Source organism: Mobula hypostoma, chromosome 7 (assembly GCF_963921235.1).
Source record: "Mobula hypostoma chromosome 7, sMobHyp1.1, whole genome shotgun sequence".
Lineage (NCBI taxonomy): Eukaryota > Metazoa > Chordata > Chondrichthyes > Myliobatiformes > Myliobatidae > Mobula > Mobula hypostoma.
Window position 1 is genome coordinate 33,330,435 of NC_086103.1, and position 27,914 is coordinate 33,358,348.

General features: G+C 42.1%; 1 protein-coding gene across 3 annotated transcripts in view; it reads left to right on the plus strand.

The window, feature by feature from the left end:
* Nucleotides 1-27,914, plus strand: part of LOC134349224 (gamma-aminobutyric acid receptor subunit beta-2) — a 221,293-nt gene that overhangs the window by 143,605 nt on the left and 49,774 nt on the right. For all 3 annotated transcript variants that reach the window (XM_063053228.1, XM_063053229.1, XM_063053230.1), the window contains one exon: nt 9,454-9,536. In XM_063053228.1, the coding sequence (XP_062909298.1) occupies nt 9,454-9,536 (83 nt within the window). The remainder of the gene's footprint in view (nt 1-9,453; nt 9,537-27,914) is intronic.

Genomic DNA, 27,914 nt, shown 5'->3' on the forward strand with positions numbered 1-27,914 from the left:
CAGAAGAATGCAGGTTAGAGTGAAAGAGAAGATTCAGATTCAGATTTATTTATCACATGTTCATTGAAACATAGTGAAAATTGTTGTTTATGTTATCAACCCACAGCCCAAGGATGTACTGGGCGCAGACCACAAGTATCGTCACACATTCCAGTGCCAACGTAGCATGCCTACAATATTCAATGCAACAACACATCACAACATACAACACAGAACAACACAAGCAGCAGCAGAACAACAACAAAGGAAGCTCCCTTCCCACCTTCCGCCCCCTCACACACACTGGCCTTCAACCTCAAGCAGGCTACCTTTGGGCCTCCAGCCCTTGGCTCCGGATTCTCAAATTCTCATCCATCAGGCCTCCAACCTCCAGTTTCTGACCCGGATTCCTAGTCTTGTTTCAACGGTGTTTGGGCCATGTCTACATCTGTACTCACAGACTTCAAGCTTCAACCTTTCAGGCCTCCAACCTAATGGCATGAATATTGACTAACTTCCTCCAATGCCCCACCTTCCCCTCGTACCCCATCCGTTATTTATTAATATACACACACTCTTTTTCTCTCTCTCTCCTTTTTCTCCCTCTGTCCCTCTCACTATACCCCTTGCCCATCCTCTGGGTCCCCCCCCGCCTTTTTCTTTCTCCCTGGGCCTCCTGTCCTATGATCCTCTCATATCCCTTTTGCCAATCAACAGTCCAGCTCTTGGCTCCATCCCTCCCCCTCCTGTCTTCTCCTATCATTTTGGATCTCCCCCTCCCCCTCCCACTTTCAAATCTGTTACTAGCTCTTCTTTCAGTTAGTCCTGATGAAGGGTCTCAGCCCGAAACGTCGACTGTACTTCCTGGAGATGCTGCCTGGCCTGCTGCGTTCACTAGCAACTTTGATGTGTGTTTTTCACCTCTGGACTCACTGAGCTCTGGACTTCAACCTTTGGCTTGTCCTTTGCACTTTGCCGACCCCTGTATTGATCCCAGCAATCGCTGGTCATCGGTTTGACCTTTGGGTCTCAACCCCAAGACTCATAAATCATAGGTTTAACCTTCAGGCCTTGACCAACCCAACCTCTGGGATCATTGACCTTCAACTATGGAGTATCTCGGGCCTCGACTTCTGGACTCACATGGACTTCCAATCTTGTTCCCTGGGGGCTTTCCGGCCCTCGAGACTCCTGCCCTTTATGGACCTCTAACTCAAGGATCGCTGGTCTCTTCAGCACCTGCAGACTGGATCCAATCTCAGGATCACTGAGCTTCGAGTGTGGAACATTCGAACCTGGACTCTGAACACAGGCTCCTTCCCCTAACACTTCATTTTCTCTCATCCTTGTCCCTAAACCCTAAACTGACTCCCTACCTCCCCACACTGTCCCACAAACCATTCCTACGAACCTAAAAAAAAACAACTAAGTCTGAATTACAACATCAAAGGACATAGCAGCTCACACCATCTAGTCTGGAAGAGTAAAAAAATAAAGTTACTTTTGCATTGACATTTATCGAAGGACAGATCTTGAAAGGCTAAGAGGCCAGAGGAAGGTGCCCAAGTGGATCCAAAACTCTATAGAGTAGATATTCATTAATTGTGGTGAAGGCAACTGACCAAAGAAATGAGTTCAATGTCACATCTGGATCAGAGTTCATTAATATGGGGAGGTTGTAGGATAAAACTAAAGCTATAGTTAAGGACTGATTATTCTAGATCAGACGGAGGAAGATCGAAAAGTATGATGAAAATGCAGTAGGGGTGAGATGAGGAAGGGAGTTGGGTCAGAGGAAAGAGGAGGAGGAGAAAAATCAAGTGTGCTATTGCAATTAAAAATCTGTTAAAGTTTACAGATTTGCAGTCAGAATGGAGGGAAAAGTTATCTGTTGCCACACTGTAAGCAGGTAAGAATAATACAGAATCGAGGACCATCATATTTTAAAAGACTTGCCAGAAATGATCTTTGAAGTAGATAAGTAATGGATGAGAGGTTTAGAGGGCTGTGGGCTAAACATGGATGGAGGGCACTAGCTGACTGGACATCACAGTTGGGATGGACTAATTGCTATTCTGTATGACTCCATCAGAACTTTGAGGCAAACTGCATCATTGTTGTGGAAAGAAATCAATGATATTCAATTGCCAAAGAGGAAAGTGCTTCAGGAAGTCTTGGATAATATGAATATACTGTACTTGAGATTCTGGATGGATTGTGAAGAGAGCCATAAATCCTGATGGGGAGGGAGGGAGAGAGAGAGAGGGAGAGAGGGAGAGGGAGAGGGAGAGGGAGAGGGAGAGGGGGAGAGAGAGAGAGAGAGAGAGAGAGAGAGAGAGAGAGAGAGAGAGAGAGAGAGAGAGAGAGAGAGAGAGAGAGAGAGAGAGAGAGAGAGAGATAGAGAGAGATAGATATTTAAAAAAAGTTAGGTCGTTTTTCCATTGGCTATTAGCATTGGATAGATCCAGAGGGGTTTCAGCTGATCATTCTTTGACTGAAGCATTAACTCTGTTTCTCTTTTCATGAATGCCTGCCTACTGAGTACTTCCAGCATTTTCAAAGTATGTTTCAATCTCCCATCATTTACAGTTTTTTTTATTATTTCCATTTATTTTAGGTGCATAATTTAAAGGCTGTCCACTCAAGATACACAATAAACCCTTGTTGCACTGCAGTTCAAGACGTTGCCAGGGAAATTGGGAAATGAATGCAAAATGTCTCAGTGTGTTGGTTGAGGGTGTATTGCCATTTCTGCATATTATGTTTGTATGGTGCCCTTCTCAGTTAACACCATAATCTGGAGTTACTAGCTAGATATCATGGACTGAGCAGAAATGCTTGGGATCTCTAAAGGAGAAAGGTAAAAGTGTCAGGGATCCTCATGGTATGAGAGGAAGAAGATGTTGACCCCATCCTGCAAGCGTCTGTATGCACCCAGCTTTCCAAAAGGTGATGTATCTGGTGATTAAGGTTTTCATTTGTTAAAAAATTTGCAACCTACTGCAGAAGGAGATTTAGCTCCAAACTGCTCCACCTAAAGACATTAAATTTACTCTCACCTTGAACTTTCTAGCATTCAAATTAAAGTTGTCAGAGACGGATCTACACAATATGTCTGGTTTGCTGCTCACCATAGTAGAAGTGTAATACCATCCAATTCAGGAAAAAGAACTTTAATAATAAGAAGATAAGAAAGAAGTGTAGTGGTAATTCTACTATTCATTAAGATTACAACTGGTTTGATCTCTGGTTTCCAATTCCATTTTCTCAATCTCCTTAACAACTATTTCCCTGGACTCTTTAAAGTAAATTATTCCAAAGGCAATAATCTCTGGCAGAAGAATATTTTCCGCATCTTGGTCTTAGGGAACTAATCCTTAATGCATTAATCATACTTCCCTGTTCTTGACTTCCTGAGCAAGAGAAATATTACAGGTTCAGACACACGAGTGTACAGATTAGGTGGTGCATTGAACTCTGTTTGAGAACATGGACTTCTACATAAATCCTAATTGATTATACTATGAATGTACAAGGGGCCTTTTATAGTGAGAGAGAAATACTTTCATTCAATGAAAATATCTAGGGGGTACTATTGGGCAGCTTGTGTTGATCGCTATGTCTTGAGTATTTCTCCACTCAAATTTAGCACTTGACCTTGGATGCTGAGGGTTATCTCCCTCCTTGGCTTCTGACTTTTGCCTGTACTTCAGCTAGTGCAGCAGAATGCTTTTATAATAATTGCAAATTACCAGAAATTTGTTGGAGTATATCATTTGTTTCACAAAGGCACATATCCACCCTGTCCCAGGGTCAATCTGTAATGCATTACTGAGAAGGTTACACTTTCAGGTTTATCCACAGCCTCACTAACTGGAGGTCCTGCTAGCATCTGGTTTTCACCTGGGAACAGAATGGAGATAGAAGATACAGTCCCTCTGATGTGGTGTTAGGGTACACCTTGCTGCCTGGAGTTTCACCTGAAAAATGCACTCTATAGACACCATGCCCAAGTTGGGAGGAAATAATCGGGCAAATGATAGAGTGTATCGATACCATGATGTTGCAAAGCAGTAACTTATTGCAATATGTGACTGGTCTAGTCAATATGTTTTAAAAAATTGTTTCATTACAGAGTTAGTAACAAGAACAAATAGTTTATGCAATTCAAAGGAATGATGTACCCCATCACATTTTGCTATTCCTGTCAACAGCAAATGTCTGAGTCCTCAAATTCCTCTTGTTACCACTTAACCACAAATACAGTTTGAGACATAGTTGGTTCAAAGAATCCAGGAAGCAAAACAAGATGGGAGGGAAAAAAAACAATTGATGTTCTTACATCTCTTCTACTGTCCTATAGGCCTGGTGACACAATTGTAGGCATATCTTCTTACTGTCTTCCCACCTAGCCCTAATTCCCTCCATCAATAACAACATCTACTTTTATATACATGATTGATCAACATCCTGACACCTGTTAACTCCCTTCATATCACATGGCAAATTACCATAGTAGGCAAGCTTTAATTAAGCTGTTTTAGCACATTACTAAAATTCACTGGTGTAGTGATGATTAATGTTGCACATATCACAGTGTTAATAAATGAAATGTATAATACACTTTCTTAAACTGAATGCAAAGTTCTTGCTGTCTTTGGACATTACCATTGTTGACAGTTAAATACAGTGCATGATTTAAAAAGTGAATTGCTTAACAATTAACTTTTTGATTAATCATGTTAATACAAATACTGAAAGGTTTACTATGTACATTAAACATGCACAGCACAGTGCAGGCTCTTCAGCCTATGATGTTGTGATGAACCTTTAACCTACTCTAAGATCAATTTAACCTTTCTCTGCCACATACCCCTCCATTTTATTTCATCCATGTGCCTATCTAAGAGTTTCTTAAATGTCCCTAATGTATCTGCCTCTACCACTGCCCTGGCAGCACATTCCATACACTTACCACTTTGTGTAAAAAGACTACCTGTGAAATTGCCCTGATATTTTTCTCCATACACCTTCAGTTATGCCTCCCGTATTAACCTTTTCCGCCCTGGGAAAAGTCTTTGGCTGTCCATTTTGTCTATACCTCATATCATCTTGCATACATCTATCAAGTTGTCTTTCATCTTCCTTCACTCCAAAGAGGAAAACCCTAGCTTACTCAACCATCCTCATAAGACATGCTCTCTAATCTAGGCAGAATCATGGTAAATCTCCTCTGCACTCTCTTTAAAGATTCCACATCTTTCCTATATTGAGGTGAAAAGAACTTAATACTATATATGTACTCCAAATGTAGTTTAACCAGTTTTATGAAGCTGCAACATTACCTCACAGCTCTTGGTTAAGAAGACATATTGTGTGTTAGCCTTCATTAGTCTGCGGATTCAGTTCAAGAGCCATGAGATAATGTTGCAGCACTATAAACCCTGGTTAGACTACACTTGGAATATTGTGCTCAATTCTTGTTATAGGAAGAATGCAGAAGCTTTAGGGATGGTGCAGAAGAGATTTACCAAGATGGTACCTGGATTAGAGAGCATGTCTTATGAGTATATGTTTTGCAAGCTAGAGCTAGTCTCCTTGGAGTAGTGGATGATGGGAAGTGACTTGACAGAGGTCTACAAGATGATAAGATGCATAGGTTGAGTACAGACTTTTTCCTAGGCCTGAAATGACTAATACGAGTCGGGCATAATTTCAAGATGATTGGAGAAAAGTACATATAAGAGAGATCTCACAACATTGTGGGTCGAAGGGCCTGAACTGTGTTGTACTGTTCTATGTTCAAGCTGAATCCACAAAACTTTACACTTTGTTTATATTGCTATTCGATGCTGCTCTGATGCCTGTCTTGATTAACAACATTACTTAGCCTCCTTATTGCCTATTCTTTTGGCACTGAAAAACTTGAGATATTGAAGCCAGCATCTGCAGAATTTCTTGAAGTATTGAATCCCTAGTCCAGATCACTCTGCAACCACATCTTTGTAATTCCTATTAGATCATGCTATTTAAAATATTTGGGCTGTCAACTTATCTACCTTGTAGCAAATGTACATCTATTCAGATAGTCTTCAGCTTTGACTTTTTTACAATTTATACTTTCAATTAATTTTCTGCAGCACACTTTAGTTAATCTTTTTCACCTTCCTGTTACACTATGATTATCATTCAACCCCTCACTATTCTGTACAATTGCTCTCTCATTTCTTCTTAACTTGTCAAAGTTCCAGTTATTAGAATCCTTGACCCTTCCCTCAATATGTTAAAGCCCTGTTTACAACCTATTTAAGTAAATCTCTAGGTCACTGACCCCTCAATGCTTCAAATGAATGTCAGTCCCAATGGACCATCACCCCTTCCCCAGTATTTGTGCCAGTGCCCACGAACAGTAACTCATTTTTCCAACACCAAGCTTTGAGCCACTCCTTTTCATTTATAATTTAATTGCATTAATCCTCTGTCAATCTGCATGCATTTAGTTAATATAATAGGCCAATGGTCCCCAACCACCGGGCCGTGGACCGGTGCCGCGCCACAAAACATGTGCTACTGGGCTGCGAGGAAACAATATGATTTGGTGATATGACTCAGCTGCACCTTTCTTCATTCCCTGTCATGCCCTATTGAGATTGAACGCACGTGAGGTCATTACGCATGCGTCATCCATGTCAGCGCGGGAAGAAGATCAACTCCTCGAGCTTGCAAATGACGGCCGGCTGGGAAGTATGTTTGACATAACATCTCTGCCGGCATTCTGGATCAAAGTCAAGGCTAAATATCCTGAGATAACCATGAAAGCTCTGAAAACATTGCTTTCATTTCCAACATTTTTCTGCGAAGCGGAGTTTTCTGCATTGAATGCAACGAAAACTAAATTGCGGAATAGACTGAAAATAAGAAGCCCCCTTCAGTATCGCTGTCTCCCATCACCCCTCGATAGGACCGTCTTGTTGCAGGGAAACAAGCCCAGGGCTCCCACTGATTCAGTAATATTGGTGTGTTGCAATGATTTTATCTGTTCATACGGAGAAAATATGTGCTGTGTGTTTAATATCCAAACGTTACTTAAAATGTTGTGATGCTATTGACTTACTTATATAACCATATAATAATTACAGCACGGAAACAGGCCATCTCTGCCCTTCTAGTCCGTGCCGAACACTACTCTCACCTAGTCCCACCGACCTGCACTCAGCCCATAACCCTTCATTCCTTTCCTGTCCATATACCTATCCAATTTTTCTTTAAATGATAATATCGAACCTGCTTCTGCCACTTCCACTGGAAGTTCGTTCAACACTTACTTGAAGCTCCCCTGTCCTCCCCTGATAATTGACTTATCACTATATTCATGCGTGGAAAATATGCGCTGTGTGTTTAATATTAAATTCGTTAGATAAACTCTTTTAGAAACGAAATTGAGTGTATTAGCCATTTATCACCTATATTCCGGTCATGATTGACACCCACCCCCACCCCTGAACAGAATGGCCGAAAACGATTTGTAGGAGGAGGGGAAAAAAATCGGTAGGTCATGCATGCGCACTGGTGGTCATTGTAGTCTTTAAGGGGTAAACTCAATGTATTTGTCTGGTACTCTTGTCCGTTGGCAACCCTACCCCCCCCACCCCCCGGTCGGCCGGTCCGCAAGAATATTGTCAATATTAAACCAGACCGCAGTGCGAAAAAGGTTGGGGACCCCTGTAATAGGCCACAGTCGTAGTGGCTATTGTTGGTGTGGTCAGAGTTAGAGTGGGGATTTTGAGAGTTTAGCTCTTCGAGACTTAAGCAAGGAAGTGGCTTTAGTCAGAAGAGGCAAAAAAGCTGAAGGAAGAATTTTCTTCTGCACAGTTTATTCTTTTTCCTTCTTCATATTTGCTCATTAGAACAGTAGGGATGCCAGGCAGGTTAGTGGAATGCTCCTTCTGTGAGATGTGTAAAGGCAGGGAGGCCTTCAATGTCTCTGACAACTTCACCTGCAAGAAGTGTGTCTAGTTGCAGTTTCTAACACTCCAAGTTAAGGTGTTGGAGATGGAACTAGATGAACTCCAAGTCATTCGGAAGCCTCAGGGGACGATAGATAGGACATGTAGGGAGGTAGTTACACTGGAGGTGCAGGATTCAGCAAACTGGGTGACAGTTAGAAAGGGTAAAGAGGTTAAACAGCCAATGCGAAGTACACCTATGGCTATCCTCTTCAACAACAGGTATAACACTTTGAATACTGCTGAGGGAGTGGCCTAGCAGAGGAAAGTCACAGCGCTCAGGTCTTTAGAACTGACTCTGACTCTGTAGCTCAGAAGGGAAGTGTTGGGTGGGGGGTGGGGGGAGCAAGAGGCGAGCTATGGTGATAGGGGTTTCAATATGAGAACAAAAAGAAGGTTTTGTGGACGAGAATGAGATTCCCGAATAGTATGTTGCCTGCCAGGGTCTGGGACATCTTGGATCAAGTCTTCAGAATTCTTAAGTGGGAGGAGGAACAGCCAGAGATCATGGTCCATGTAGGTAGCAATGACATAGATAGAAAGAGTGACGAGGTTCTCTAAAGTGAGTTCAGGGATTTAGGTGGTATGTTAAAAGGTAGGACCTCCTGCTGCAGGAAACACAGATTTTTATAGTAGGTGATTTTAACTTTCCTCATATTGACTGGGACCGCTACCCCTGCCACGTACTGCTGAGGCCAGAAGTAGGAAGATTATACAGTTTAGCACGTGACTTAGGAGGTGCAGCGTCAGATTTTTGGAACTTTGGGCTCTCTTCTAGGGAGGGTGGGACCTGTACAGAAGATACGGTTTGCACCTGAACTGAAAGGGAAGGTTTGCTAGTGCTGCATAGGTGGTGGGGTTTAAACTAGGGTTGCAGGGGAATGGGTAAGAGAGTGCCAGAACAGTTACTGGAGAGATAGATGTTGTTAAGCCTTCAGACAAAGTCAGGAATCAAAAGGTTGAGCATGATGCGACTAATGTCCTGAGCTGCGTATGTTTCAATGCAGGAGATATCATAGGAAAAGCAGATGAACTCAGGGCATGGATCAACACCTGGAATAATGTTAAACCTTCCATTATTCTACTGAAGTGCCAGCCTAAATTGTGTGTTTATGTCTCTGGATTTATAATTAAAAGCTAACATCTTTTAATTCAGAAGTGAGTAGCCTATAAATGAACTTGTGTTAAATCATTGTGCAGATTTAACTAAATGTATCTCATGGTCTTCACCAGTGGATATTGAAGCTGAAAATGTATTATACTCCTTTCATGATAATGCCTCATTAATTCGATGATAATCCACAAGGAACTTCAGATGTTTTTTTTTGTCCCTGTAACATAATACAATGGTCTAAAGCAGAGAAAACTTTAAGGATTTATAGCCCACTAAAAAAAATCTTGAAATTGCCAAAATAAAATATTTATGATGCAACTCTTTATTGAATTATAATCTTCATTTTCTTTGCAGAATTACCACAACAGCTGCTTGCATGATGGATTTACGAAGGTACCCTCTTGATGAACAGAACTGTACTCTTGAAATAGAGAGCTGTAAGTATTCAACTCATTAACAACATTTAAATTATTACCTTCTTGGCAATTCTGTTAGCAAATCATTTCAGTATGAAATAGATATTTGTTTAGTTAAAAATGGAAAAAGTTCAAAGGAAAGTTTATTATCAGAGTACATACATGTCACCACACACAACCCCAAGATTCTTTTTCTGCAGAAATACTTAACAGATCTATAGAACAGCAACTGTAAACAGGATCAATGAACAACAAACTGTGCAAATGCAAATATAAATAAATAGCAATAAGTAATGTGTGCATGAAATAACTAGATAAAAAGTCCTTAAAGTGACCTCATTGGTTGTGGGAACATCAGAATTAGAATGAATGTACTTATTCTGTTTTGTTCAAGAGCCTGATGGCTGAGAAGTAGTAACTGTTCTTGAACCTGGTGGTGTAAATCCTGATGCACCTGTACTTTCTACCTGGTGGCAGCAGCAAGAAAAGAGCAGGGCCTGGGTGCTGAGGATTTTGATGATGGATGCAGCTTTTCAATATAGATGTGCTCAATGGTTAGGAGGGTTTTATTCATGATGTACTGGGGCAAATCCACTACCTTCTATAGGATTTTCTGCTCAAAGGTATTGATGTTCCCATACCAGGCCATAATGCAGTCTGTCACCACACTTTCTAACACACAGCTATAGAAGTTTGCCAAGGTTTTTCATGGTATGTCAATTCTCCGCAGACTCCTGAGGATGTACAGGCGCTATCGTACTTTTTTCGCAATTATATTTACATGATGGGTTCAGGACAGGTACTCAGAGATAGTTGCAATCAGGAATTTAAAGTTACTAACCCTCTCCACCTCTGATCCTCCGATAGTTACCGGCTCATGGACCTCTGGTTTCCCTGTCCTGAAGTCTACAATCAGTGAGGAGTTGTTATTACACCACTCAGCCAAATTTTCAATCTCCCTCTTGTGTACAGATTCATCACACTTTTGATACAGCCCACAACAGCGATGTCATCAGCAACTTATAAGGTTTTGGAGCTGTACTTAAGCCACACTGTCATAGGTGTAAAGCAAGTAGAGCAGGGGGCTAAGTATCTGTCCCTGTGGTGCTCCTGCAATGATGAAGATTTTGGAGGAGATGTTTTATTGGTTTATCAAACTCACTGTTTGTAAACCAATAGATCCAAGCAATAGATAAAAAAATGTAGGATCCTTATCTTCTCTTTTGTCTTTATTTAGAATGAACTATAAGGTATAGTTGCTTACTATGGAGGTATTGACAATGGCAGTAGACAACGATAAAAACATGGCAGATTTTTCTCTAAGATTTTGATCTTCTTATTTCCTATTTTTCCCAGCAATAGGCTTGAAAATCAGTACCATAAAATTTATTTTCATTTTTTAAATTTCAGGTTACCTCCACATATTTTCAATTTAACTTGGCTATATTTTACCTCATCTTGGGAAATAAAATCAGATAGTTGTAGAGTGGCAGTAGGGAATCATTTGGGAAACAGTGACCACAATTCTTCAACTTTCGGGCTAATTATGGAAAGAGATAATGTGATAATGTTAGTCTTCAGTTTGATATCCTGAATTGGGAAAAGACTGACTCAGTAGCATAGGAGAGGTCCTGTAAAATAGATTAGGAGCAGATGCTTGTGGGTAAAGCAATATCTTGCAAGTGGGCATTCTTTGAGAATTAATAAGATTATGAGAACAGCATATATTGCTATGCATGAAAGAAAAAGACGAGAAGGTTAGGAAATCTTGGATGACTAAGGTTATTGAATGTTTGAACAATATAAACAATAAAGTATTAGTAAGATATAGACAACTACAATCAAGCAAATCCCTTGAGAAATATGTGGCTGTCAGAGGGTATTTAAGAAGGAAATAAGGAGAGCAGAAAGAGATTGTGAAGTATCCTTTGTAGGTTAGATCAAGTAGACTCCTAAATCATTCAATAAGTATATTAAGAGAAAGAGAGAGAGATTATGAAATGTTCTTGGTAGGTTAGATCAAGTAGAATCCTGAGGGTAATCTATATGTAGAGCCAGGGGATATGGGGAAAGTCCTTAGTGAATACCACTTGGCTGTATTTGGTCAAGCAGAAAGACAGAGTATAGGGAATTCAGGAATTTTATATTGATTGTCTGGAGCATTGCAGGTATTGAGAAGACAAAATATTTAAAAGTGGATAAACACTGCCCAGCTTAAGGATGGATGAGATCTATCCTAAAATGGGATGGGAAGCAAGAGGGGAGATTGCTGGTGCCCTGATAGATGCATTTGCTCATCTATTAGATACAGATGAGGTACCAGAAGACCATTGTTAGCTGATGTTTTTCCTTTATTTTAGAAGGGCAGTGGTGCTAAGGCAGTAGTGGCAGGAAATGTTTTGAAGAAAAAGGACTGAGAGACAAGATATATGGTCCTTTAGAAAGCAGGGACAGATTAGATCATCAAATTGGCCTTGTGATGGGGAAACCCGATTTCACTAAATTTATTCAGGTTTTGGTACTAAGGGTGAAGGTAGGTAACTTTAATAAGGCATTTAACAAGGTACTACATAGTAGGCTGATTACATAGAAGATTAAGGCAATTGGGATCCATAGCAAGCTGCTTTCTTGGATCCAAAATTGGCTTGGTGATAGGAAGCAGGGAATAGTGATATAGAACTATGTTTCTTGATTGGAAGTATGTAACCAGTGGTGTGCCACAGGGGTTAGTGCTGGAACATTTGTTTTCTAGATGTATATTAACAACATGGATTTAAATATGAAAGCTGTGTTCAGTATCACAATCAGGTTTAATATCACCTGCATATGTCATGTAATTAGTTAACTCTGGGGCAGCAGTACAGTGCAATACATGATAAATATAGAAAAAAACTGAATTGCAGTAAGTATATATATGTATATTAAATAGTAATAAAAAAACTACTGAGATAGTGTTCATGGGTTCAAAGTCCATTTAGAAATTGGATGGCAGAGGGGAAGAAGCTGTTCCTAAATTACCAAGTGTGTGCCTTCAGGCTTCTGTACCTCCCTCCTGACAGTAACAATGAGAACAGGGCATGTTCTGGGTAGTAAGGGTCCTTAAAGATGGACACTGCCTTTCTGAGACACCACTCCTTGAAGATGTTTTGGATACTCTGGAGGCTAGTACACATGATGGAGCTGCGAAGAAAAAGTATTTCAGGATGTATATTGTATACATTTCTCTGACACTAAATGTGCCTTTGAACTAATTTTACCACTCTCTGCAGTTTACCACGATCCTATGCAGTAGACCCCACCCACCAGATGGTGATGCAGCCAGACAAAATGTTCTCCACAGTATATCTGTAAGGATTTTTGAATGTTTTCCATGATAACCAAATCTCCTCAAACTCCTAATGAAATGTAGCCACTGTCTTGCCGCCTTTATAGCTGCATTGACATGTTGGGACCAGGTTAGATCCTCAGAGATCTTGACATCCAGGAACTTGAAATTGTTCACTCCGTCCACTTCCGATCCCTGTATAAGGATTGGTTGGTGTTCCCTCGTCTTACCCTTTCTGAAGTCCACAATCAGCTCTTTAGTCTTACTGACATTTAGTGTAAGGTTGTTGCTGCAACACCACTCAACTAACTGGTATATCTTGCTGCTATATGTCCTCTCATCACCATCTGAGATTCTTCCAACAATGGTTATATCAACAGCAAATTTATAGATGGCATCTAAGCTATGTTTAGCCACACAGTCATGGGTATGGAGACAACAAACAAGACAAACTAGAGAAAATCTGCAGATGCTGAAAATCCAGCAAAACACACAACATGCTGAAGGAAACAACAGGAATTCTGCAGATGCTGGAAATTCAAGCAACACACATCAAAGTTGCTGGTGAACGCAGCAGGCCAAGCAGCATCTATGGGCCGAAAAGTCTACTGTACTTTTTTCCATAGATGCTGCCTGGCCTGCTGTGTTCCTCCAGCATTTTGTGTGTGTTTATGCTATAGAGAGAATAGAGTAGTGGACTAAGCACACATCCCTGAGGTGCGCCATTGTTGATCGTCAGCAAGGTACAGATGTTGTTACCGAAATGCACATATTGTGGTTCCGGTTAGGAAGTTATGGATCCAGTTGCAGTGGGAGGTACAGAAGCCCAGGTGCTGTAGTTTTTCAGTCAGGACTGTAGGAATGATGGTGTTAAACGCTGAGCTATAGTCATTGAACAGCATCCTGACATAAGTATTTGTATTATACAGGTGAGTTTGTGGATAACATGACAATTGATGATTGTCAAAGGCTACAGCAGGATATGAATTGTTTGGGAAGTTGGACAGAATATAGCCAAATAGGGCTTAATTCTGTCAAATGCAAGGTGATTAATTTTGAGTCAGACATACAATAAAGAATATAGCTCTGAGAAATGTTAATGAACTGACAAACCTAGAGGTCCAATCCACAGTCATTGAAAGTGGCAATACAGGTGGATAGGTTGATTTAAAAAGCATATGATATACTTGTCTTCAATATTGAATATAAATTTGAAGTGCAATGTTGTAACGAAATAATGCTTAGTTTGTGGTTGAGTATCGTGACAGCCTTGACTGCCATACTATAGGAAGAATGTGATTGTACTAGAGAGTGTTCATCCTTAGTCCTTGATTCAGTGCAGACTGGATGTTAGCTAAGGCAGTGGAGTGCTCATGCTGCAAGATGTGAGCAGTCAGGGAACATTATGGTCTCCCTGAAGACTACATTTGCAGGAAGTGCACCCAGCTGTAGCTTCTGACAGACTGGGTCAGGGAAATGGAGCTGGATCTGGATGTATTCAGTCAGTATTATCCAGGAGGCTGAGGGCTTCATAGATGAGACTTTAACTGAGGTAGTCACACGCAAAATACAGGCTTCATTTAGATAGGTGATCACCAGGAGAAGCAAGGCAAACAGGCAGTCAGTCCCTGTCACCATTTCCCTCAGCAACAAGTATACACCTTTGGATACTGTTGGGAGTATAAGTGAGATTAAACAGAATGTTGCTTTGATTAGAAGACCAGTTATGGGGAGGATTTTATAGAATAGGCTTGCTTTTTCTGTTGCAAAGGATGCTGATGGGTGACCTGGTAAAGTATATAGGATTATGAGAGGCATACGGGTAGTCAAAATCTTTTTCCCACATTAGTGATATCAAAAACAAGAAATTTTAGGTTTAAGATGAGAGACAGGAGATTTAAGTGATGTTACAAGTATCCTTTTTGTACAAAAAATAGTTGATATTTGGAATGTGCTACCAGAATAGATGGTGGATAAGATATTATTGCAGTTATGTAGGGAAAGTATAGAAGAATATGGTTCTAATATAGGTAAATGGGATTAGTATTGGTATTGATAAGAATAAATATTACTGCAGATATATTGAGCTAAAGGACCCATTTCTGTGCTGTAGCTCCTATGACTATTATGTCTATATTTACAGGTAGTTAGGTATTGTCTATTTCCAGAATGGTAACTAAAATAAATGCAATATATTTTAACATAAGAACATAAAACGTAGAACGTAGAACTTTACACCACACTACAGGCCCTTTGACCCTCAGTGTTGTGCCGGCCATGTAACCTACTCTAGAGATTGCCTAAATTTCCCTAGCGCATAGCTCTCTATTTTTCTAAGCTCCATGTACCTATCTAAGAGGCTCTTAAAAGACCCTCTTGTATCCACTTCCACCATCGCCCGGCAGTGCCTTCCACACACCCACTGCTCTCTGTGTGAGAAGCTTACCCCTGACATTCCCTTGGTTCCTATTTCCAAGCACCTTTAAAATATGCCCCCAAATGCTAGCCATTTCAACCCTGGGAAAAAGCCTCTGGCTATCCACACGATCAATGCCCCTTATCATCTTATACATTTTGATCAGGTCACCTCTCATCCTTCATCACTTCAAGGAGAAAAGGCCAAGTAAACCTATTCTCATAAAGTATGCCCTCCAATCCGGGCAACATCCTTGTAAATCTCCTCTGCACTCTTCTTTATAGTATCCGCATCCTTCCTATAGTGAGGTGATCAGAACTGAACAGTACTCCAAGTGGGGTCTGACCAATTTAATATAGCTATAACATTACGTCACGGCTCTTGAATTCAATCCCACAGATGAAGAATGCCAACACACCATACGTCTTCTTAACAACACTGTCAACCTGCGCAGCAGCTTTGAGTGTCCTATCGACACGGACTCCAAGATCTCTCAGATCCTCCACTCTCCACACAGAGTCTTACCATTTATATATATATATTCTGTCTTCCAATTGGACCTACCAAAATGAACCACTTCATACTCATCTGGGTTGAAGTCCATCTGCCACTTCTTAGCCCAGTTCTGCATCCTATCGATATCCCACTGTAACCACTGACAACCCTCCAGACCATCCACAACACCCCCAACCTTTGTGTCATCAGCAAACATACTAACCCACCCTTCTACTTCTTCATCCAGGTCATTCATAAAAATCACCAAAAGGAGGGGTCCCAGAACAGATCCCTGTGGAACACCACTAGTCATTGCCCTCCAAGCAGGATACAAACTATCTACAACCAACCTTTGCCTTGAATAGGCAAGCTAATTCTGGATCCACAAAGCCAAGGGTCTCATTGAATCCTATGCTTCCTTACTTTCTGAAGGAGCCTTGCATGGGGAACCTTATCAAATGCCCTACTGAAATCCATATACACTACATCCACTGCTCTACCTTCATCAATGTGTTTTGTTACATCCTCAAACAATTTAGTCAGGCTCGTAAAACACAATCTGCCCTTGACAAAGCCATGCTGACTATCCCTAATCAGATTATGTTTCTCCAAATGCGCATAAATCCTGCCTCTCAGGATCTTCTCCAACAACTTGCCCACTACTGAAGTTGGATTCACTGGTCTATAATTTGCTGGGTTATCTCTACTCCCTTTCTTGACCAAAGGAACAACATTTGCAACCCTCCAATCCTCCAGTACTTCTCCTGTCCCTATTGATGACGCAAAGATCATCGCAAGTGGCTCAGCAATCTTCTCCCTCTCTTCTGACAGTTGCCTGAGGTATATCTCATCCGGTCTAACTTAATGCTTTTCCTCTTTCCAGCACATCCTCTTTCTTAATGTCTATATGCTCAAGTATTTCAGTCCACTGTAAGTCATCCCCAGAATTGCCAAGGTCTTTTCGCCTAGTGAATACTGAAGCAAAGTATTCATTAAGTACCACCACTACCTCTTCCAACTCCATGCATATATTTCCACTATCACACCTGATTGGTCCTATTCTCACACGGCTCATCCTCTTGCTCTTCACATACTTGTTGAATGCCTTGGGGTTTTCCTTAATCCTGCTCACTAATGCTTTCTCATGGCCCCTTCTGGCTCTCTTAATTCCATTCTTAAACTCCTTCCGAGCAACCTTTAATTTTTTAAAGCTCTAACATTACCTAGTTTCTTGAACCTTTCGTAAGCTTTTATTTTCTTCTTAACTAGGTTTTCTACATACTTTGTACACCAGGATTGGCATTCCTAATTTCAATTATCACTGCTAAATTAGCTGAACTGTATCCTACACACAAAAATATGTTACAAACTATGTGTTTCCTTACTAACCTTCCCAAGGCGGCATTTATATTGCTTAAAATAGTCTAGACACCAAAACCTACTGGAAAATGCAGTGCTTCAAACAATGAGTAGCAACATGATGCCAGAAGGTCAAACTAGTGCAAATGCACAAACAATCCTTTGTGTGATAAACATAATCGTATATCACTGCTGGAAATATTATTGTTTACTTTTCCATAAAGAAAACCAAGCTACACCCACAACTGTGAATGTAGCAGGGTGTTAGACTTCATTGTGAAATGTTAGGGATTGTCCAACACAGAACATTTATTTAAGAAGCCATGGTGTCAGTGGAAATTCATTCATTTGTTCACCCTACAGCTCAAGTTGCATAAAAAATGTGACAAAGATGCTGGATATTACAGACTGAAATGTTCACCTGTAAATGAATTATCCTCATGATTCTACCTTGTAAGAATGTGTCCATTTTAATGTCAGAGTACACATTTTTCCACAAGCTGCTTTCTTCATTTTCCCTTTGCACATGGCAGAAATATTATCAGGATAGTTCAGCATCCTGGTACCTGCCAACCCTGTAGGATGTGCTGTCCTGGAGAGGTCACAAGGGGATCAGAATCAGCAATCAACATGAAAGCTTTTTAATAGTGTCTCCTCTATGAATTGAAAAGTTCAAAATTTTTTGCTCTTGTGAATTATGAATATTGCCAATAAATGTTCAAAATATTTCTGTCTCTGATTTAAGCATTGTGATGTGCTTTAAAATCTCATCAGTAACTTTCATTAGAGCTTCATTTTTGTCAGGCCAGGTATGAGACTTTGGAATGTATCCTCATATTTTCTCTGTTGATTTATTGCGTATGAGGGTGAAGTATTTTTGTTGATCATTGTTTCAAATAAGTTTATAACTTTTAGAGATGTAAAATTACTAAACTAAAATTGTCAACTAATTTTAACATAATTTTGCTTAAATATGGGATAAAAGATAGGATATTTTACTGGATTATTAAAACAGATTCAGTTTCATTTATTTATCACATGTAGCCCCCGGTAAGCCTCAGGCTCGCTCAGCTCGCTTCCGTCTAGGGGGAGCAGCCTTTGGCCCTGCCAAACTGGGTAATCAAGTTTATGTGGATGCTGTGTGATGTACCCCACCCCGCCAAATAACAGACAGTACACCATATGCGATTAAATGATTACACTTTATAGATATTACTGGAACTATGTAATTAATAGAGATAAAATATAAAAGGAAAATAAAAGGCGCCAAACTTATCAAAGTTCCACCACTTTGTGCACAACAGTTGGAGCTCAATTAACGGAGTCTTCTTTCCACCATTCGATCCCCTACGACCCCCTCGACCCGCCGCCTGGGACCAACCACGGTGGTCGACCAGATGCTCTACACGAGTCTGTCTTCATCTCCTCTCCTCGCCAAAGACCCTGGGTCTCAAACTCCCGCTCAGGGTCCGTTCCGCTGCCCAGCTTACAGCATCACGTCTCCTCTCCCTGTCCCCATTGCGCCTTCTGCCCCCAAAGCCCGCAAAAAAACAATAGCTTACAGACACACAAGAAAGAATAACATCTATCCCAATTGGTTCGTTCTCTCTCTCATCAATAGTATAACCCAAACAAGCAGAGAGAGAAAGAGAACTCCTTATATCGCAGTTATTATTACAGAAAAGCCATTTTAATTATAACATAACAAAGAAGCCATTTTGTTAACCTTTGCAGTAACATAAAAGAAGAAACCCCTTACACTCTCCCCCACCAAATAAAGTCATGTCCTCATGACTTCTAAATAACTCGGCAACCCTTCCTGCAGACACAAAAACCCAATTCAGGTACAAACAGTGACATTGCTCCCCAAACAGTGGACCTTACTCAGACACTACATAGGCCAGCCTCAGAATTCCGTTTCCTCGTCTTCACTTTGACGAGCGTGAACTCCAAGTCTTCAGTGGTTGTCCCAGGCTCCAGCACTCGCCTCACATCATAGTCCCCCAAGGCGAATCCAAACCCTAAGTGATCATCCACATATGCCATACCTCCAAACACCTCCACATCCCCCATGGTCTTCCTCATGCCCCAGGGGAAGGTTGCAGAGGCTCCGGATATGCCCTGTGGCATCTTTTCGGACCGGAAGAATCCTAGGGGACCTATAATGGCCGTCTTCACCTTGTCGGCCTCACTCATCGGGATCTGGCAACATCCACTCCTTAGGTCCAGCACATTAAACCACATCGCACCACACAAACAGACCATAACGTCGTTGGCCCTCAAGGCCATATTCTGGTCAATGACAGTGCGCCTGTTCAGAGTCCTATAATCCACACACACGCTGCCTACGTCTTCCCCAGCTACAGGGGCCGGTCGCCGTGACCTCTCTGTCACCAAGGTGTCTTCAGCGGTCAACTCCCCTCCCTCGTGGTATTTCGGAGTGTCTACTAAGAGGGTCTCACCCTCAGATACTTCCCCCAGGCCATACCACAAGCGGCTCTCGTTTAAATTCAGTACTGGCCCAAGGCTGCTATACACATCCTCACAAGCAGCTCGAAACACTGGGTGCACAGACAATGCCCCCAAGAACTCCAGTTTCACTGACCAATAATCGTCTTCTGGATAATCACCGGCACTGGTACCCCAAATCTCCAGTGCCCTTAATGTTGTCAAGGGTAAATGCTTCAGAAACCAGTTATAAAATGAACTATACAACAACTTGACCTGCGCCCCGGTGTCGAGGATGGCTTTAGCATAGTTTCCATCTATCTGTAACAACACACGGGGTATGGTCCCTCTAAGCCTTCAGGGATAGGGTCTTTTCCTTTCGGAAGTTGCTTGTTACATTACTGGGAACGTGCTCTCCCAGAGACCCTAAGCCGTTTCCCCACTGGGCCTCCACTAAATTTGCCGACATCTCTCTGATGAGCTGAACAACTGAGAGAGGGGCGTATCCCCTTAAATGATCCCCCTGTCACTGCAAGCAATTTAGCTGCCCTCCTAGCCAGAGAAAATACACTGAAAGCTTTTCCCCAATCTCCAAACACAGGTATGGAAAGCCCCCCAGGTGCTGCATTTTTCTTCCAGTTGAACCAGACGCATTTCCCCCCGTTTTCAGATAACTGGCAGCTGTCACTACGGGGTAATTGAACCTGGCAGTTCTAACACCGTCAACAGCCCGCCTATTCAAACTTTCAAAGGTATGGGATCCAGGGAAGTTTGGCCAGGTGGATTCAGAATTGGCTTGCCTGCAAAAGGCAGAGGGTCGTGGTGGAAAAGTATATTCAGATTGCAGGATTGTGACTAGTGGTGTCCCACAAGGATCTGTTCTGGGACCTCTACTTTTCGTGATTTTTATTAACGACCTGGATGTGGGGGTAGAAGGGTGGGTTGGCAAGTTTGTGACAACACAAAGTTTGCTTGTGTTGTAGATAGTGTAGAGGATTGTCGAAGATTGCAGAGAGACATTGATAGGATGCAGAAGTGGGCTGAGAAGTGGCAGATGGAGTTCAACCCGGAGAAGTGTGAGGTGGTACACTTTCGAAGGACAAACTCCAAGGCAGAGTACAAAGTAAATGGCAGGATACTTGGTAATGTGGAGGAGCAGAGGGATCTGGGGTTACATGTCCACAGATCCCTGAAAGTTGCCTCACAGGTGGATAGGGTAGTTAAGAAAGCTTATGGGGTGTTAGCTTTCATAAGTCGAGGGATAGAGTTTAAGAGTCGCGATGTAATGATGCAGCTCTATAAAACTCTGGTTAGGCCACACTTGGAGAACTGTGTCCAGTTCTGGTCCCCTCACTATAAGAAGGATGTGGAAGCATTGGAAAGGGTACAGAGGAGATTTACCAGGATGCTGCCTGGTTTAGAGAGTATGCATTATGATCAGAGATTAAGGGAGCTAGGGCTTTACTCTTTGGAGAGAAGGATGAGAGAAGACATGATAGAGGTGTACAAGATAATAAGAATAGATAGAGTGGATAGCCAGCCCCTCTTCCCCAGGGCACCACTGCTCAATACAAGAGGACATGGCTTTAAGGTAAGGGGTGGGAAGTTCAAGGGGGATATTAGAGGAAGGTTTTTTACTCAGAGAGTGGTTGGTGCGTGGAATGCACTGCCTGAGTCGGTGGAGGCAGATACACTAATGAAATTTAAGAGACTACTAGACAGGTATATGGAGGAATTTAAGTTGGGGGCTTATATGGGAGGCAGGGTTTGAGGGTCGGCACAACATCGTGGGCCAAAGGGCCTGTACTGTGCTCTAATATTCTATGTTCTATATTCTAACCCTGTCGCTCTCCCTCAACCAACCACTGCCACTCATCTAACAACTGAGAGATCTGCTCCACCCACATCTCGTATGCCTCCGCCCCTTTAGGGGTGGAGAATATCCCAAAAGCCAGGCGGAGCCTGCCACAGCTGGAACATTTATTCACAGACACTACCTCCGAATCAGACCACTCTCTCCTCTCTCTTCTAACAGTATGGACAGCCCAAGGTCCCGCCTCACCTGGGGCACCAATAGACACCGGCAGTCCCACCACCAACTCGTCAGCACTAGTCTGAACTCGAACAAAGACCTCCGGGTTACCAACAGCCACTCCACCCAACACACATGCAGTAATAACCAGCAATCCCACAGAGACACACATTACTAACCGCAATCCCACAGCAACACAGCAGCACTGATTTAAACAGATCAATCAGACAGCATCCCACAAATCTCGGATGAAGCCCCCAAATGTAGCTCCCGGTAAGCCTCAGGCTCACTCAGCTTGCTTCCGTCAAGGGAGAGCAGCCTTCGGCCCCATCAAACTGGGTAATCACGTTTGTGTGGATGCTGTGTGATGTACCCCACCCCGCCAAATAACACACAATACACCATATGCGATAGAATAATTACACTTTATAGATCTTACTGGAACTATATAATTAATAGAGATACAATATAAAAGGGAAAGTAAAAGGTGCCAAACTTATCAAAATTCAACCACTTTGTGCACAACCGTTGGAGTTCAACTAACGGAGTCTGCTTTCCACCATTTGATCCCCTCCGACCCCCTCGACCCACCACCTGGGACCAACCACGGTGTTTGACCAGACGCTCCACATGAGTCTGTCTTTGTCTCCTCTCCTCGTCGAAGACCCTGGGCCTCGGACTCCCGCTCGGGGTCCGTTCCGCCACCCAGCTTACAGTATCGCGTCTCCTCTCCCTGTTCCCATCGCGCCTTCTGCCCCCAAAGCTTGCGAAAAAACAATAGCTTACAGACACACAAGAAAGAATAACATCTATCCCAATTGGTTCGTTCCCTCTCTTATCAATAATATAACCCAAACAAGCAGAGAGAGAGAAAACTCCTTACATCGCAGTTATTATTACAGAAAAGCCTTTTTAATTATAACATAACAAAGAAGCCATTTTGTTAGCCTTCGCAGTAACATAAAAGAAGAAATCCCTTACACACATTTAAATCAAAGTATACAGTGAAATCTGTCACTTGCATTAACAACCAGCACATTCAGGCTTCAACATACCATGCCCAAAATGTTCTGCAGAACAACACAAGGAACAGCCATAACAACAGCAACCAAGTAACAACATCAGAACCAGCCGCTTTCCTCCTTCCCACCCCCAACTACCAACTCACACATGTAGATAGGACTCCAACACCAGGGCAGGCCTTCTCTGTGCCGCTAGTGGACATACGGACTCACAGACATTGGGCCTCTGAATTCCCCATATGCTCACAGACATCAGGACTCAGCTTCTGGATTCACTGGCTTTGAACTTTGACCTAACGGCTTTAATCAGGTGTCACCGACCACAGGATCACAAACTCCAGGCCTCGTACTCTGGATTTGCATAGACCTTCAGCCCCAGGACTTACTGACCAGGGGGAAGGACATCAGTCCTTGTGCCTCCTGTTGTATGGAGCTTCGATCCTGGTACCTGCCGACCCTGCAGGATGCCCTGTCCTGGAGAGGTCACAAGGGGATCAGAATCAGAATCAGGTTTAATATCACTGTTAACTTTGTGGCAGCAGTACAATGCAATACATGATAAATATAGAAAAAAATGAATTATAGTAAATATATGTTTGTATATTAAATGTTTAAGTTAAAATAAATAGTACAAAAACAGAAATAAAAAGAAGTAGTGAGGTACTGTTCATGGATTCAATGTCCATTTAGAAATCAGATGGCAGAGACACAATAGACAATAGGTGCAGGAGTAGACCATGCAGCCCTCCGAGCCAGCACCACCATTCACTGTGATCATGGCTGATCATCCACAATTAGTACCCTTTTCCTGCCTTCTCCCCATATCCCTTCACTCGGCTATCTTTAAGAGCTCTATCTAATTCTTTCTTGAAAGAATCCAGGGAATTGGCATCCACTGCCTTCTGAGACAGAGCATTCCACAGAAGCACAACCTTCTGTGTGAAAAAGGTTTTCCTCAACCCCATCCTAAATTGTCTGCCCCTTATTCTTAAACTGTGGGCCCTGGTTCTGGACTCCCCCAACATCGGGAACGTGTTTCCTGGCTCTAGCGTGTCCAATCCCTTAATAATCTTATATGTTTCAATCAGATCCCCTCTCATCCTTCTAAGTTCCAGTGTATACAAGCCCAGATGCTCCAATCTTTCAATATATGACAGTCCCTCCATCCCTGGAAATAACCTTCTGAAGCTACGCTGCACTCCCTCAATAGCTAGAATGTCCTTCCTCAAATTTGAAGACCAAAACTGTACACAATACTCCAGCTGTGGTCTCACCAGGGCCCTGTACAACTGCTGAAGGATCTCTTTGCTCCTATACTCAACTCCCCTTGTTATGAAGGCCAACATGCCATTAACTTTCTTCACTGCCTGCTGTACCTGCATGCTTACTTTCAGTGACTGATGAACAAGGACACCTAGATCTCGTACTTCCCCTTTTCCGAACTTGGCACCATTCAGATAGTAATCTGCCTTCCTGTTCTTGCCACCAAAGTAGATAACCTCACATTTATCCACATTAAACTGCATCTGCCATGCATCTGCCCACTCACCCAACCTGTCCAAGTCATCCTGCATTCTCATAACATCCTCCTCACATTTCATACTGCCACCCAGCTTTGTGTCATCTGCAAATTTGCTAATGTTACTTCTAATCCCTTCATCTAAATTATTAATATATATTGTAAATAGCTGCGGTCCCAGCACTGAGCCTTGCGGAACCCCACTAGTCACTGCCTGCCATTCTGAAAAGGACCCATTAATCCCTCCTCTTTATTTCCTGTCTGCCAACCAATTTTCTACCAATGTCAGTACCCTACCCCCAATACCATTTGCTCTAATTTTGCACACTAACCTCCTATATGGGACCTTATCAAAGGCTTTCTGAAAGTCCATGTACACTACATCCACTGGCTTTCCCATGTCCATTTTCATAGCTACATTCTCAAAAAATTCCAGAAGATTAGTCAAGCATGATTTCCCCTTCGTAAATCCATGCTGACTCGGACCTATCCTGCCACTACTATCCAAATATGCCGCTATTTCATCTTTTATAATTGATTCCAGCATCTTCCTCACCACTGGTGTCAGACTAACTGGTCTATAACTGCCTGTTTTCTCTCTCCCTTCTTTCTTAAAAAGTGGGATAACATTAGCTACACTCCAATCCGCAGGAACTGATCCTGAATTTATAGAACATTGGAAAATGATTACCAATGCATCCACAATTTCTAGAACCACCTCCTTAAGTACCCTGGGATGCAGACCATCAGGCCCTGGGGATTTATCAGCCTTCAGTCCCATCAGTTTACCAAACACCATTTTCTGCCTGATGCGAATTTCCTTCAGTTCCTCTGTTACCCTAGGTCCTCTGGCCACTATTACATCTGAGATATTGCTTGTGTCTTCCCTAGCGAAGACAGATCCAAAGTACCTGTTCAGCTCGTCTGCCATTTCCTTGTTCCCCATAATAATTTCACCCATTTCTGTCTTCAAGGGCCCAACTTTGGTCTTAACTAATTTTTTCCTCTTCACATACCTAAAGAAGCTTTTACTATCCTCCTTTATATTCTTGAATAGCTTACCTTCATACCTCATCTCTTCCCCCCGTATTGCCTTTTTAGTTATCTTCTGTTGCTCCTTAAAAGTCTCCCAATCCTCTGGCTTCCCACTCATCCTTGCTATGTTATACTTCCTCTCTTTTATTTTTATACTGTCCTTGACTTTCCTTGTCATCCCCGGTCGCCCCTTACTTCCCTTAGAATCTTTCTTCCTCTTTGGAATGAACTGATCCTGCACCTTCTGTATTATTCCCAGAAATACCTGCCATTGTTGTTCCGCTGTCATCCCTGCTAGGGATTCTTTCCAGTCAACTTTGGCCAGCTCCTCCCTCATGGGTCCATAGTCCCCTTTGTTCAACTGTAATACTGACACTTCCGATTTTTCCCTTCTCCCTCTCAAATTGTAGATTAAAACTTATCATATTACGGTCACTACCTCCCAATGTCTCCTTCACCTCGAGTTCCCTTATCAAATCTGGCTCTTTACACAGAGGAAGAAGCTGTTCCTGAATTGCTGAGTGTATGCCTTCAGGCTTCTGTACCTCCTTCCTGATGGTAACAATGAGAAGAGGGCATGTGGGGATGGTGGGGATCCTTATTTATGGATGCTGCCATCCTGAAGCACCATTCCTTGAAGATGTCATGGATACTATGGAGGCTTGTAACCATGATGGAGCTGACTAATTTTACAACTTTCTGCAATGTACTTTGATCTTTTGCTGTAGCTCCCCCACACCAGATGGTGATACAGCCAGTCTTTGTGCACAATGTTTACCAACCCATTATCTGTCCAGGGGGATCGCTGGCCTTTGAATATGGAGCACTCCAACCTGGACTCTGGCCTAACCTCGAACTCCCCTCATCCCTTTTCCTAAATCCTAGCCTGATCCCTAACTCTCCGCGCTGTCCCCAAAACTAACCATACAAACATAACCTCAACTGTATCTGAGTTATGATCTCATGGACATTGCAGCTTGACATTGTCTTAACCATCTCATTAATAATAAACTTCACTTACCTTTAATGTTAGATCCAAGGTCTGTGATTTGGTCAGGTAGCTATCAGATCAGCATGAATGAATTAGGTCTTAGAGCCTGTTTTCATCCTGTATAACCCCTTACTCTATTTGGGAGACCTACTGACTGTGACAGAATGCAAATGGAAGGAGGCCATGCTAGAACTAAAATTAAAGCAAAAATTCTGCTGATTATGTATTTCAAATGGACTCCCAAAGTGACTTGAGATTCCTTGTGCAGTGTTCCTCAAAGATTAACTTGCAGGTTGAGTCAGTGGCAAGGAAGTTAAAAGAATTAGCATTCATTTCAAGAGGACTAGAACATAACAGCAAGGATTGTAATTCTGAGGCTTCATAAGGCATTGGTCAGACTGAACATGGAGTATTGTGAGCAATTTTGGGACCCTTGTCTACGAGAAGTACTAGCATTAGAGGGGATCCAAAGAAGGTTCATGTGAATGATTCCAGGAATGAAAGGGTTAAGATATGATGAATGTTTGATGGCTCTAGGTCTCTTTTCACAGGAATTGTCAAGAATGAGTGGTGATTTCATTGAAACCTATTGAATATTAGGCCTAGACAGAATGGATGTGGAGAAGATGTTTTCAATAATAGGGGAGTTTACAACCAGAGGGCACAGCCTCAGACTACAAGGGCATCCCTTTAGAGCAGAGTTGAGAGGGAATTTCCATAGCCAGAGAGTGGTGAAGCTGTAGAATTTAATGCCGCTGACAGCTGTGGAAGCTAAGTCACTGCGGATACTTGAAGCAGATGTTAATAGGTTCAGGATTAGGCAAGGCATCAAAACTTACGGTGGAAGGCAGGAGAATGGGATTGCGAGGGATAATAAATCAGCTACAATGTAATGGCAGAGCAGTTTTGATAGGCCATATGGTATAATTTTGGTCTTTTGTCTTATGGTCTTATTTCATATATTTCCTTATGACACTGGAAGTCACCCAACCAAAAAAGACTGTGATTATTCACCTTATCTATGTGCCTCATAATTTTATACGCCTCTATAAAGTCACTCCTCAGCCCCAGGGAAGAAAAGCCACAGCCAATCTGGTCTCTCCTTATAATTCAAATGCTTCATGTAGGATAATATCATTGTGAATCTTATATGTGCCCTTTTCTGCTTAATGCCTTACTTCCTATAGCTAGCAGAACTATACACAATAGTCCATATGTGGTCTCTCAGGCTAACACGATGTCCCAACTCTTGTGCTCTATGCCTGACCAATGAAATGTTTCAAGTATCTCACTCCCCTTCACAGAAAGAAGTTCACCTATTTTTTTACAGATGAGAGCAGCTGTGATCAAGTTACTTGAGCAATGTTGTACGAGCGGAGCTCAACAAGCAAGTGGCAAACCAGATCACGTGGAAGTTGGAGCATTCAGTGCTTTGTGTGAACTTTTTGGTTGGAAATTTGTGGTAAATACGCTAGTATTTTCCAAACCAAGTGATTATGGCACTTCCCAGTAGGAATAATGTAACCTTCCATCATTTCACCATTGGATTGAAACTGCAGATATCCCTCACATCATGTGCAGTGCTTAAGTTGTCAGGAAAGCATAGTATAGAGCTAACATTTTGAGGTAAATGCATTCTCTCTCTCAGTCATCAAAGGTTATGAGTGCATATCACAATATGCATGGGCAATCAACAAGTTATCTCAAGAACCTCATTGTAAGTAAATATTAGTAATTCCCTGAGATGTAAAATGTGG